Source organism: Ctenopharyngodon idella, chromosome 20 (assembly GCF_019924925.1).
Source record: "Ctenopharyngodon idella isolate HZGC_01 chromosome 20, HZGC01, whole genome shotgun sequence".
Taxonomy (NCBI): domain Eukaryota; kingdom Metazoa; phylum Chordata; class Actinopteri; order Cypriniformes; family Xenocyprididae; genus Ctenopharyngodon; species Ctenopharyngodon idella.
The window spans coordinates 32771022-32785581 of NC_067239.1; the positions used below are offsets into that span (position 1 = coordinate 32771022).

Below are 14560 nucleotides of genomic sequence, written 5' to 3' on the forward strand. Positions count from 1 at the left end.
AACAGCGAAGCGTCATGAGTCTCGAAGGCCAATCAGATCGCTCGACGCGCTGATTAGCGGCGGCGCGCAGGTACGGGATGAGCGCGGATGTGATTCAAACACAGAACTCGCTTGACTTTACTGTAGTATTACTGGAGTTTAACGCGCTCGAGCGTGTGAATGCAGGACTGTGAAGCTGAAGGACATGGAGGCTTTTACCATCAAGAGTCGCATTAAAAGTCTCCTGCGCTCTCCGTCCATCAAACTGAGAAAGAGCAGAAGTCGCATCAAAGACAGTCTGTCCAGTAAGGTAAAGATTGTTCTAGTAAGAGAATAAGAGAATAGTTAGTGAATAGATCAGTGCTGCACCTCAAACCTGCGGCAGAGTTTGTAGTTTTATATTAAAACAACAGTTTGTTACAATTATCAAATGTTTCATCACTGTAACAAACATCAAAGGAAACAAACTGCTGCTTGTTTTGATGAGTTTGTGTCCTTTAATCAGTGTAATGATTGTCTTGTGTTTAGTTTAGATTAATCTGCTGATTAGTTTGTCTTTTCATTCATTGGTCCACAGATGATGATGTCAGTGGTTTCTGTGGGGCAGAAGGGTGAAGATTCCAAACATGAAACTTTTAAAAATGTTTGCGTCAACAGATTTCCTTTTTAGACATTAAGATCAATGTCTGAAGTGCTTGTGATCATTAATTTTAAAAGTTGCACCATTTTTAATATATTTTCCAAAACAAAATCTCATTACTGCAACAGTCTGCAAATGTCAGTAATATTAGGAAAGCGAATACATTTTCACAGTTTTAAAAACTGATTATTAACAGTCATACACAGTTACATGAAACTTTGTACATATTTATAAATTAACATTTTTATTTGATTTGACTTGTTTTTTTTCTCATTACCGCAACACCTGCTGCCATTTACAACTTCATGTTTCTGCTATTTTACATTATTATTATATATTATAAAATAATATTTTTTTTCTGTCATTTGGAGACATCTATTACAACATTTTTATATCACTTTTTAGTATATTTTCAGTTTATGTTTCAGTTACGTTACATTCAGATGCACCTGGACGCATCGCGGTAATGAGAATTTCAACAGAAAATGCAGTAAAATACAACAATAATTCATTCCTGTGTTGAAGTTACTCTCTGTTCAGTGTAGAGAACAATATTGTCTTTATATATTACTAAAATGCATGTTTAATATTTTAAATCATTCGTGCCGTGGTGTTTTAATGGTTTTGTGAGAATGAGCCGAATGTTACTGAGACAGTGAAGAGTCACATCAGCACATTCCCATGATGCTCCTGTGTTGACTTTGAGCTCATGAATCATCAGTGTGGAAAGAAAGAATGATAATGTCATCGATTCAGCAGTCAACAAACTAACTTTCTATCTTTAGGGCGATTATTTCCCACTAAATACTGTTCATAAAATGAAATGCATGGAAAAACATTATATATATAATGTGTGTGTGTGTGTGTGTTTAATAAATGTTTTGTTGTCTGTGTAACACAGTGATCTTTACTTTAATCCCTGTGTTTGTTGTTCTCAGGTGACTCTAGAGAAGGTTCTGGGCATCACGACCGCAGGAAACAGCGGTTTATCATGTGACCCGTGTTCAGGAACCGTAGCCTATCCAGCTGGGTGAGTTCACACACACACACACACACACACACACACACACACCTCTTCATCATGAACGACTGATTTACTGTGATTTCGAGCTGTTGAGGGATGAACGTACTGATCTCACTGCAAAGTGCTTAAAACAAGAACACACATCTGCCACTGGAGTCAGAGAAATAATCTTGTTTTCCCTTTGGATTCAGTTTATTTCTCTGACTCCATTGGCAGATATTTGTTCTTGTTTTAAGCACAAACTCACTTCATTTTGACACATTTTTCAGTCTTTTATGAACTCTTCTAGTGTTTTATGTTGATAAGTTTAAGGAAAGCAGATCTCCAGGCTCTTTCCCAAGAGTATTACAGCGATTAACCAGCTTTAATTGAAAATACAAAGATTAGTCAGAGCTTTAGGCCTATAAATGGACGTGTGGATTGAACTCTTGTTTCATTCAGGTGTGTCGTCGTGTTACTGAACCCGGCCAGAAACACACAACAGCATCTCATCAACTCATCCAGGTGAAGAGACGCCGAATCACAAGACATTCACAAACCTGTTTACCCTTCCTCAAAGTCTTGATGTTGTTTTTGTGCTCTACTAGAACAGGTTTTCCTGCTTGAATGTTTTATTGTTTTATTTTCCTCATATTCTCCATTGTTCAGCTCCTCTCTTCCCAGTCTGTCAGTAACACTCTGTTTAGTTCCTGTCTCTATGAAGCCCCTCCTTCTGAAAAGCACAATGTGCTCTGATTGGTCGGCTGGAGCAGTGTGTTGTGATTGGTGTTTGGGAAATGTCCCGCCCCTTACCATAACCTCCAGTTTCAACACACTACTAACTAACTCAACCAGGCCCCGCCCCTTTATTCTGCGCATGAATTATTTAAATGAGGAATATTGTGAATATTGTCTCATATTCAGGAAGACCATCAGCACACTGTCGTTCTCGTCAGACGGCCGGTATCTCGTCACTGGAGAGGTGAGAGTCACTCAGTCACATGTTCAGTTCCGGTCAGTTGTTGGACTAGCTGACAGGCGTTCTCTTTCCTCAGAGCGGTCATCTTCCCGCCGTGCGCGTCTGGGACGTGTCCGAAGGGACGCAGGTGTCCGAGCTGCTGGAGCACAAATACGGCGTGTCCTGCGTGGCGTTCTCGCCCAACAGCAAGTACATCGTGAGCGTGGGGTCGCAGCATGACATGAGCGTGAACGTGTGGGCCTGGAAGGTACCGTGATTACCCATCATGCCCTGCTGCCCGTCCCTGAGCTTCATTACATGCGCTTTCCTCTCGTCTCCTGCAGAAGAACGCGCTGGTGGCGGCGAACAAGGTGTCCAGTAAGGTGACGGCGGTGTCGTTCTCGGAGGACAGCGCTCACTTCGTCACCGCAGGGAACAGACACGTCCGCTTCTGGTACCTGGAGCCCTCGCGCTCCCATAAGGTGCGTTCATGACCTTTAACCTTTTAAACGCCTGGAGCTGCTTTCAATTAAATTTATACATGTTTTTGACATTCTTTTGATATTTAATTAATTTTAATAAAAAAATGATGTACAAACCAACATTTTGTCCTTTCTTATTTTATTTATTATTATTATTATTTATTATTTTATTGTTTGTTTTTGTTTTCTTTCTTTTTATATTATTTATTTTTGGGTTTTTTTGGTTTTTTAACTTGTTTTTATTTTATTTTTGTTTTTGTTTTTTTATTTAGTTTGACTTACTTTTATTTAATTTGTTGTTTTTGTTTTTTGTTATTTTAGTTATTTAATTTTATTTAATTTTGTTTTCTTTTTTTTACTTTTTTTTTTTAATTAATTTTATATTATTATTATTTTATTTATTTTTACTTTTTTGTTTTTAATTTTTTTACTTTTGTTTTAAATTATTATATTTTATTTATTTATTTTACTTTATTGTGGTGTTTTTACATTTGTTTTAAATTATTTTATTTATTTTATTTATTTATTTATTTTTTCACTTGGTCTTTATTTTTGTTTGTTTCTCCTCAGTAGTCTCGTTCAGATAATGGCACAGCAAAACATCATCATAAGTACTAGTTATTTAAAGAAAGTTCAGATAATGGTGTCCCTCATTAATGCACTGATGAACCGTCCCATGATCCTCTGCAGCCGGTGCCGCTGATGGGCCGCTCGGGGCTCCTCGGGGAGCTGCAGAACAACTTCTTCTGTGGCGTGGCATGCGGACGCGGGCCGAAGTCCGACAGCACCTTCTGCATCACGTCATCAGGGCTGCTGTGTGAGTTCAGCGGCAGGAGAGTGCTGGAGCGATGGGTCCGTCTGCAGGTCAGACACTTCCTTCTCTTTCAGCACCCGATCCATGTCAAATTACTAGATTTTTCTGACTATCAGGCTTTACAGGATTAAAGAGAACGCGTGAATGTATGAAAGAAAGATAGCTGATGCCTCCTTCTGTATTTTGTTAAGAATGATTAATGAACATCTTATGTTTTTCAACAGTCTCAATAAACGTTCAGTAATTCAAAGCTGCAGTGTGATTGATAACTGTCGAACGTGACGAGTTCAGATGATCATGATTCTGTGTGCAGACGAGTTCAGCTCACGCTCTGACGGTGACGGAGGATCTGATCTTCTGCGCGTGTGCGAACGGAACCGTGCGCGTCTTCAGCCCGTCGGACCTGCGCTTCATCTGCACTCTGCCCCGCCCCCATCATCTGGGCGTCGACGTGTCCACCGTCACGCAGGCCAGGTGATTCATACAGCATTCAGTGACACATTACTGACACATCCAGCATAATCAACATGAAACCTTTTTAGGACCAATAAGAATTTTATACCATCACATGTTCAGATCTCTGATCAGATGTGGTTGTGTAACAGCTGTGATCTGCAGCATCAGAGACTCTGATTAACACATTACCGTCTGTGATTAGTTGTGTTTCACCTGATGGGATGAAAAAATCCCACAGATTTACACTGAAGGATGAACCCGAGACGCTTCTGATCTGTTCTCCTCTGTGTTCTTCAGTCAACCGTTCAGCAGAAAGCCCGACGCCCGCTACCCAGACTCTGTGGCAGTGACCTTTGACCCCGTGAACCGCTGGCTGTCCTGTGTGTATAATGATCACAGTTTATACGTGTGGGACACGCGAGATCTGCAGAAAGTGGGCAAAGTTCACTCAGCGCTGTATCACTCGGCCTGCGTTTGGGATCTGCAGGTGAACATCCGCTCGGACGCTGTGTGAATATACTGTAAAATGTAGTGTAAGACTGGAGTAATGATGCTGAAAATTCAGCTTTGAATCACAGGAATAAATTACACTTTACTATATATTCACACAGAAAACAGCTGATTTACATTGGAATAATATTTCACTGTTTTTACTGTATTTTTGATCAAATAAATGCAGCTTTGGTGAGCAGAAGAGACTCTTTGAGTGTGATTTTCTGTGACTGTATACACATGAGATGTCGTCAGCTGTCCGAACTCTGTTCCAGATGTTTCCCACAGACGCCGATGGCTCTCAGACGGCTCTCGGCTCCTCGGATCTGTTCCTCACCTGTTCTTCTGACAACACTGTGCGTTTCTGGAGCTCAGACGGCGTTCACAGCGCTGACGTGTTGAGCAGTGTAAGTCTCTAAACGCTGATGTCGTATTGTGGGTTTGGTGACGAGTGATGAAGTGACTCAAACTCTCTCAGGATCTTCATCACGTCATCTACATGGACGACAACACCGCCGCCCTGCTGGACGTGGAGGGAACTGCGGTCAGTGGCTCGGAGAAGCCTGAGAGCTCGAGCGCTGACAGCCGGAGCGGGATCAGATCCATCTGCGTTAGTCCGGATGGGAGACACCTGGCGTCCGGAGACAGAAACGGCACACTGAGGTGCGGATGATCATGTGACGAGCTATCATGAAAATATTGTCACTGTGTAAAAAAACGTTTACATGCATTTAATATATATAATTATTATTTATTTATTTTATTTTATTTTATTTTATTAATTATTACATTATTTAATTATTTATTTATACGTTTAATTGTTTTGTTTATTTTATTGTTTATTTTTTCATTTATGAAATAATAATGCATTATTGTTTAATTATTTGTTTATTCAAGCATTTCTTTTTAATTTATTGTTATTTAATAAAATATTTATTGTTGAATAAATAATAAATTTATTTGTTTTTTTAATTATTTCTTTAATAATTGTAATGCAACTTAATCATTACATTTAATAAAATTATTTATTTAATAATTTGTTAAATAATAATGAATTATTTATTAATGCAATTATGGTTTTATTTATTTATTAGTTTGTTTAATCATTTTTATTATTTTGTTTAATTACTGATTAATTATTTAATTTATTAAATTTAATTAGTTTTAACAATTTAATTTTTTCATTTATTTTTATTTAATTATTTTAATTACTGATTATTTAATTGATTTATTAAATTATGTAATTAGTATTTAATTATTTTTATTATTAATTTAATAATTATTTAATTATTTAAAATATATTGATGTCATCGTCACAGGATTCATGATCTGACGTGTATGAAGGAGATGGTGAAGGCTGAAGCACATGACTCTGAGATCTTGTGTCTGGAATACTCCAAACCTCACACAGGTGCGTGTCCGATCATTCCCAGAGTGTTTTCCCTGCAGACGTGAGTGTGTGTGTGAGTGTGTGTGACTGTGTTCGACAGGCATGAATCTGCTGGCCACAGCGAGTCGAGACCGGCTGATCCACGTGCTGGACGTCGAGGAAGACTACGGTCTGCTTCAGACGCTGGACGAGCACTCGTCCTCCGTCACGTCCGTCCGCTTCGCTGGTGAGAGTCCCGTTATTATTCCCAGAGTCCCATTAGAGAGTCCCATCTTCGAGACTTGATTGCATATTCAAAATTTGTAGGAGTAGCAGCAGGTCTGGAGTCAGAGTGACTTTACAATTAAGATGAAAAATGTTTTGAGTTTCTGGGGCTTGAGCCGTAATAAGACATGAACAAACGGAGATGTGTCGACCTCTGTGACCTGATCGTCTCATGTTTGTCTGCAGCCAGTGATGGGAAGTTGAGGATCATCAGCTGCGGAGCGGATAAGAGTGTGTACATCCGCACCGCACACAGGGTGAGTTACGCTTTTCCGGATATTCCCTTTCATGAAGTGTGTAATAAAGATCTGCAAAGATCAAAGATCATAGTGCAGATAAAAGAAAGAACTGATTCTGAACTGAAACGAGTCGTCAGTAATTCAGTCTCACTTGCTGAACCTGCATAGGTTTGTAACTAATTTGCATAACGCCCGCCTCTGGTCTTCATTGGCTGAACAGCGTCTCTTTGCCCCGCCCTCAATCACTGTAGTTTATCTGAAACTGGAAGAGTTTGGTTCGTGTTGTTCATGTCGAGAAGGCGCTGTTTTCTGCTGCCAAAGAAAATCCACTTTGATGAGATTGATACGGTAAAACCGACGCCATCGTTACTGTTCGTATCACTGTGAATCAAGAGCTGAGATTCAGATATGATAATGAGCGTTTGGTTTCTGACCAATCAGAGCAGAGCAGCTCTCAGAAAGGCGGGGTTTAGAGAGACCGAATCCTTGATGGAAGCGTTTCAGACACTGAGAGAAAAGAGCTGATGCTGCAGTGGATATTATGAGAACATTAAAGAGGAGGTTTATGATTAAACGTCTGTTACGACACTCAAAGTTCAGCGCAAAGGGAGATATTTTGTTTTACAGAATTCACTGTTTAAGGACTACAACAAACGGCTGGTAGGGACTACAACGAGCTTCTTCCCGGGTTGGTGACATCACAAACCCTAAAATTTACATAAACCCCGCCCCCGATAACACACAACAAAGGGGGCGGGGCCATGTTGGGCTGCTTTAGAGAAGAGGAAGAGTTGTTGTAGTAGAGTGTTGTTGTCATGCCGTCATTTTACACCGGACTGCTTCACAAACGAGGGTCAATTCAACACAAAAGATTAACATGACGGCACATGCTAGTGGATGAGTTGAATCAACTCCACAGCAACTACATAAATTTATCCACTAACCATTCAGAAACATTTAAAAGTTGTAACTTCTTCCTGAGTCTCTCCATCAGTGTTGACTCCGGTTTGAACAATGTAAGGCTGAACACCGTTACTGACAATCCTCATTTTGTCTGCGTGAGATTCTCCAGCTTTGTTGTTGTTGAGCTGTTAAAGCTCCGCCCTCTTCTGGAAAGGGGGCGGGAGCAGCAGCTCATTTGCATTTAAAGGGACACACACAAAAACGGTGTGTTTTTGCTCACACCCAAATAGGGGCAAATTTGACAAGCTATAATAAATGATCTGTGGGGTATTTTGAGCTGAAACTTCACAGACACATTCTGGAGACACCAGAGACTTATATTACATCTTGTGTAAGGGGCATTATAGGTGCACTTTAAATGTTTTTTTTTTGTTGTTTCTTTTTTTACCTTGGTTGCATGAGACCTGATGTAGGAATTTAAACTAGCTTAAAATACGTTTTTGTTTTTTTGTTGTTGTTTTTTATGGTTTTAGTTTTAGTTAATTATAATAACCCTGTTTGTTTAGACCATCAGAGGAACCGCCTTCAAACGGACACATCATGTGGTTCGGAAAACGACTCCCAATGACATGGACGTGGATCCCACATGCAAGTACGCAGCCGTCGGCTGTCAGGACCGCAGCGTCAGGTGAGAACATGAATCTTTCAGTGACGAGAATGAGGATGAGTCCTGTGTTCACGAGTGTGTGTGTGTGTGTGTGTGTGTGTGTGTGTGTGTGTGTAGAGTGATCAACATCAGCAGCGGCAAACAGAAGAGATCTTATAAAGGCTCACAGACTGAAGACGGCAGTTTGCTGAAGGTCAGACCGTCTGATTCTTACTACTGTTGTGTGAAGAGTATTACCTGTTTTCATTTGAACAAACACTATATATTCATCAAGAATATGGACATTTTAATATAAAAAATTATTTTAATATGCAAAACTGTTACCCAATCATAGCAGTGGGTGTATACTTCAAGTCTAAAGCCAATTACTTCTACATTAGGATGTTTTTTTTTTAAATAAAAAATCTTGATAATGTTATAAGTGGACCAGTATAAAATAAACGAAATGCAGTTCATGACCCTTTAACCTGCTCAGTTTGTGTCAGTGAAGTTGATCATGTGATCGCAGGTTCAGATGGATCCGTCCGGTCTGTATTTGGCCACCAGCTGCTCCGATAAGAACATCAGCCTGTTTGACTTCCGGACCGGAGAGTGTCTCGCCGCCGTGTTCGGACACTCAGGTAAGGCGATGCTCGGGTCGGTCAGAGGTTCTTCTGTCGGCCGATGGTGAGATGATGATCGTGTTGTTCTGTCTGACAGAGATCATCACGGCTCTGAGGTTCAGCAGTGACTGCAGGCGTCTGCTGTCGGCATCAGGAGACAGGTCCGGTCCCGTTCCAGTCCTCGTCTTCGTTAGCACAGCTCCAGTGTGTGTGTGTGAGTCTCGCTGACGTACGTCTGCTGTGTTTCAGCTGTGTGTTTGTGTGGAGACTCGCTCCTGAACTGACCGTCAGCATGAGAGAGAGACTGTCCGAGCGCAGACGTCGTCACAGCGGACCGAACGCTAGAAACAATCCCTTCAGGTACAGGATCTGTCTGATCCTTCATGTGATTGGTTAAAGTTCCCTATTTTAAAGTCTCCTACAACAGGTTTACATTCATTCACTCATAATATCCACTGCAGCATCAGCTCTTCTCTCCGTGTCTGAAACGCTTCGATCAAGGATTCGGTCTCTAAAAAAAAGATTTAGTCTAAAAACTAAATCTGTCTCTAGTAGTTGAGATTGTGTGTTTTCTCAGACGGTCCTCCTCGAGTGGATTCACACTGCGCAGATCTCCGTCCATCATGAGCTGCTCGTCTGAGAGCGACCGAGAGGAAGATGATGGTGATGATGATGATGAAGATGAAGAAGCTGTGAAGGTGTCTGGAGACACAGAGAGACGGCCGGACAGCAGTCAGTCAGAGGACAGTGTTGAGGAGACGACGGGTCAGAAACACCATCATCTCTCTCACACACACACACACACACGCTTAATCACTTACGGTCATTAATGTGAGGTGTTTCCTCTTGTGAAGGTGCGTCTGATGAAGGACACGAGTGGAACCCGCTGAAGGTCTGTTGACGTCCATGTGGATTTCATTAATGTTGTAATGTTGATGTTGACGGATGCGTGTCCTGTGTCAGATGTGTCTGCAGGACTCGAGTGTGTCTGAAGCGTGTCGGCCGCGCAGGCGCTGGTCCTGTCGGATGGGATCTCTGGAGCTCATGGTGAAGTCCATGTTGGAGCTTCGGCAGCTGGATTCACTGTCTGAAGATGCCGTGAAGAACAGAAGCTCCTCTGACCGGCTGCGGGACGAGGTTCGAGGCAGCACCTCCAGCCTGCAGGTGATTAATTCAATTCATTAGCATTTAAATTAGACGCAAGGCATTTTTACATCGACTTTGTTGTAGTTATTTTTCTATCAGACTATCGAGTTTATGGTCATAAATGTGACATTATTGTTCTCCAGCTGTTTTATTGGTTCTGTTCAGTTTCGGCCGAAACGGTTCATTTTCAGTCAGATATTTCCGTGCATGTCTAGTTTTGTCCAGAGGTCAGTGTCGTTCTCTGTCCGTCAGGAGTGGCGTCACAGGCGTACGGCTCGTCCTCTCTCGGCCTGGCTGCTTCCCGCCTGCACTCCGGAGCCGGACGGGGTCGTGTTGTACCCGGATCACTGTCCCAGCGCCAGCAGCCCGCCCGGACCGTCCTACCACGTACAGATCCCGGCCCGAGCAGAAGAAGCCCAGAGTCCCGTCAGCGGCGCCTCCGTGGGCTACGGCAGCGGAGGATCCAGTCCGGATCACAGACGCCACGGTACATCAGACGACCAGACCTCAGCTTCACCTCTGTTATCACATGACTACAGCACACGGATTGAAACGCTGAATGTGTTTATTCTTCCATCACCCTCTCAGACAGTTGTGTAAACTCAAACTTCACTGCATTCCCTGGGAATCGAATCAGTGAGATGCTTTAGGTCATGTGATCGCTTCCCAGGGAATACAAGTGATGCTGCGATTAAAAGTCTTTTCCATGTTAATCAGACTTTTGTTCTAACCAGCCGTGATGGACGGAGTGGTTTAACTCCAGTCTCGTGAGGAGATTTGATCACTTTATATGATTTAATTTAGGCTTTTATTTGCACCTAAACATTGATTGACACATACAAGCACACGGTAAACATTGACGCATGAACAAACCTCACTGATTTCATTAAAAATATCTTCATCTGTGATCTGAAGATGAAAGAAGGTCTCCTGGGTTTGTAACAGCATGAGGGAGAGAAAATGATGACAGGATGATCATGTCTTTAACGTCGCCGAATGAATGAATGTAAATGTAACCGATGAAAGAAAAGACGGCATACGCACAAGCTCAGATGAACCATAGAGGTGAAGAATCATGTTGTACTTCATTCTTCTGCCCGTGTTTCCTCTCAGAGGAGCCGCTCGGCTCTGACGACGATCACTGCGAGCGAGACACGAACACACGGAGAGACTCTGAGAGCGTCACGAGGAGAGACCCGGAGACACTCGCTGACGGTAAAGATTCACTCATGTTTGCTGTCGCTTTAGTAAGTCAGCTTTATTTCTACAGCACTTTATACAGTACAGATTGTTTCAAAGCAGCTTCACAGGAATAAACAGGAAAATAACAGAATTAATGATGCAAACTACAAATTCAGATTCAGCTCTACAGAACACGATAGTCATTCAGTTCAGCTCTAAATGTAAATGTAGTTTCAGCTCTTCGTCTGTTCTCAGGGACGGACTGCAGCGTCTCGACGTGTTTCCAGACCCCAGACTCCTCCAGCAGGTATTGTGAAGATGTAAGATCTGCTGTACAGCACATGTGTGAGGCAGTAACATGATCTTCATGTGCAGGACGGGTCACGTGTTTCTCCATAAGGCTGGTAAGTGTAGCGTCGGCGGCGTCACACCGCTGATGGAGGACACGGTCTCTCGCAGGAGCCACCCGTACATCAGCAGAACTCCTGCACGACTGCACAGATCCACTTCAGCACTCAATCCCACCGCTGACGGTGAGCGTCTGCATCACATGACTACCAGCGCTGAATGATCCTGAACGTTCCTAAATGTCTACGAGCGATTTATGAAACATCCATACGCAAAATGTCCCTAATGCGTCACTGTTCATCAACTCGACTGACAGTGGATATACAGATGCACTATTAGTTGAGTTGATTTTTATTCATATATATTCAGAATAAATAAAAAATAAATAAATAGTAATAAATATATATTTTTTAAATTTTATGAATATTTTTATAAATATTTTTTAATTGTAATTTTTTTTTAATATTTTATATTTTTAATTTAAAATGATTTATTTTTTTATATTTATATTTGTTAATTTTTTTTTTTTATATATATATTATGATGAATAACTGGTTTTGTATCTGTATAGAATTAAAAAACATTTTAAAAGCTGGAAAATTACTTTTTTTATAAAATATAAAATAATCATAATAATGCTTTTCATTATTAAATTTAAAAAAAAAAAAACATTTAATATATTTAAATAATTATACAAATAATTGTAACTGTAAATACCAATATTTCTGTCTTAATTTCTTTATTTTCAAACAGTTTCAGAGTATCTTTGGTTTATAAACAATATATGATGAGCTGCACCCATATTTTTATTTATTTGTGGCCCAAATAAACTTTTGAAATTTTATAATTGTATTATATTGTGATTTATTGATTTTATTACGATATAATGGCAGTGAATGAACAACGTTCAGGCTAGAGCTGCATGATGCATCAACAAGGTGTTTTTTCTTTCTGTTTCTCCTTCAGCGTGTTTTTAAGTGTTTATTTTTTTCCAGCACGAAGGTCACTGCCTCCGTCCCGTCTGCGGCGAGAGGGGCGTCCCGTCCTGCCCAAGCTGAGTTTGGAGAGGATGGAGCCCAGAACACCCCCGTCCTCCCCTCGGCCGTGGGACAGTCCGAACGCCCGCTACATGAGCCCCACCACCAGCTCCAGAGCCAAGATCAGCCGCTGCGTGTCCGCGGGCGACGGCCTCCATCTGGGCTCCAGCGAGACCCTGCCGATCAGCAGCCCGTTCACAAGCGCTCCGGCCGAACTCAAACACCTCAAACCTCGCGCCTGTCAGCGCCTCAGCAGCCCGTTTGACGAGTGGCCGAGCAGATCCAGCTCTCCTCTAGACCCGGGGTCATCAGGAGCCGTGACCTCTGACGTCGAGCGTCCTCGAGCGGCGGTGAAGGCTTTCTCTGTGACGTCTGATGATCAAGGTTCTGCTTCCTCTTCCTCTGTTTCACTTCCTTCCTCTCGCTCTCGCAGAATTACATTTATGTGTTCCACGGACGCTTTTATCCAAAACAATTTGCGATATCCATAATATTTTTCTGTTTAACTAACACTAAATGTGCATCAAAATTCAGGTTAAAATGAGCAAAAAAGGTCAGAGCAGCAGGAGGCATTAAATATAACGTCTCATGATCATGATGCGTGTGTTCTTGACCCTGATGATCTGCTGTGACAGAGCCGGCGGTCAGTCTGGAGTCCTGCAGACGCGCAGCAGCCGATCTGTGCCGCAGCTTGAGGAGAGCGACCGGACTCTACAGGACGGTGAGAGGACACGGTCTTCCTGTGTGATCAACAGGGCTGAGCATCGACACACTTCACTTCACTTCATTCTGATCTGGATTTCATTCAGAATCCATTCATTCTCCATAGACACTGAGAGAAACACACAATAATTAGAAAATGTCTGAATTATCCAGTATATATCCAATATATTCTCAAGATTCTAAAAGATCAATCTTGGGATTTAAGAATCAATATCGGTTCATCAAAATGAGAATATTCCCCCAGCCCTTGTTTAGTCTCTCTTTATATTAGTGTATAGATGTGTTAGTGTTGGTGTCATGTGACTGATGGCTGTGTTGCTGCTGTGTTCAGCTGATGTCCCATGATTCCCAGCGCAGCGGCGAGCAGCAGCAGATGCAGCAGCTGATGTCGGACGCTCTGCTGCAGGTGCGATCCGAGCTGGATTCAGTGCCCGGATCAGTCCGGATCCGTGATGGGAGAGGGGAAGGCCACGCTGGCGTTACTGGAGCAGTACTCGCGGCGGCTGCTGCGCTCCGTGGAGGAGAGACTCCAGACGCTGTAGTTACGCAGATATGAGCGTATTTCACTTGTTCGTTCACCAACTCATGTCATTTATTCATGTGGATGTTAATATTTTTATTATAAGTCACCAGCTGTGACTCATGAGTGTTTTTAATTTTTTGAATTTCCATTTTTATTAATGTTTTATTGTCAAACAGGTTAATAATGTGTGTCATGTTAGTAATTTAATAACATGTTAAACAATCCTTTTATTTGTTTTTATTTATTTGTGATTGTTTGATCTGATTTCTCACACAATAAACTGAAATATGATATGTATTTAAAGTAGATCTTTTTTTTATTAATTTACATTGACTTTAATATTTTTACTGTAATTCACACTCAACACTATTTTCCTAGTAAGCTTTGCATATATTAATTGTTTAATTGATCATAATGTACAGTCTGAGATCACTGATGTTTTCATCACAATATCTGATTGATAAATGAACTCGACTCTTTTGACAGATTTTCAGGTTTTCTCAGACATTTGGATCTCATACTTTACTTTCATACTGTAATTCTTTGTCATATTTGTAATCTTTATTAATCTTAATGTCAATTTCAACATTTCCTAATAGTTTTTAAATCAGAAGTTGTATTTGGTAACATTAGTTACTGCTAGTGTAGTCCTAAACCCAGAGCGGCACTCCTTAAATTCATCCCAAAGATCCACATCTACTGCCTGAGAAAT

General features: G+C 41.4%; 1 protein-coding gene across 1 annotated transcript; it reads left to right on the forward strand.

The window, feature by feature from the left end:
* Window positions 1–35: 35 nt before the first annotated feature.
* Window positions 36–14145, forward strand: LOC127501912 (mitogen-activated protein kinase-binding protein 1-like). The gene is made up of 29 exons (XM_051874224.1): window positions 36–289; window positions 1558–1649; window positions 2085–2147; window positions 2547–2604; window positions 2678–2848; window positions 2925–3062; window positions 3753–3926; window positions 4190–4350; window positions 4630–4819; window positions 5100–5231; window positions 5303–5487; window positions 6144–6235; window positions 6315–6440; window positions 6665–6735; window positions 8187–8308; window positions 8405–8480; window positions 8796–8907; window positions 8987–9050; window positions 9139–9249; window positions 9467–9654; window positions 9744–9781; window positions 9853–10053; window positions 10288–10522; window positions 11149–11250; window positions 11473–11524; window positions 11593–11750; window positions 12561–12986; window positions 13238–13323; window positions 13657–14145. Exons 1-29 carry the CDS (start codon window positions 185–187, stop codon window positions 13879–13881), a joined length of 3954 nt encoding a protein of 1317 aa, XP_051730184.1. The 5' UTR covers window positions 36–184; the 3' UTR covers window positions 13882–14145.
* Window positions 14146–14560: the final 415 nt, after the last annotated feature.

Bases quoted from the DNA above. Each gene is read 5' to 3' on its own strand.
- LOC127501912 (XM_051874224.1), top strand. From the start codon at position 185: ATGGAGGCTTTTACCATCAAGAGTCGCATTAAAAGTCTCCTGCGCTCT. The intron at 2,849-2,924 runs GTACCGTGATTA...CGTCTCCTGCAG, and splicing joins TGAACGTGTGGGCCTGGAAG to AAGAACGCGCTGGTGGCGGC. The intron at 11,251-11,472 runs GTAAAGATTCAC...GTCTGTTCTCAG, and splicing joins CCCGGAGACACTCGCTGACG to GGACGGACTGCAGCGTCTCG.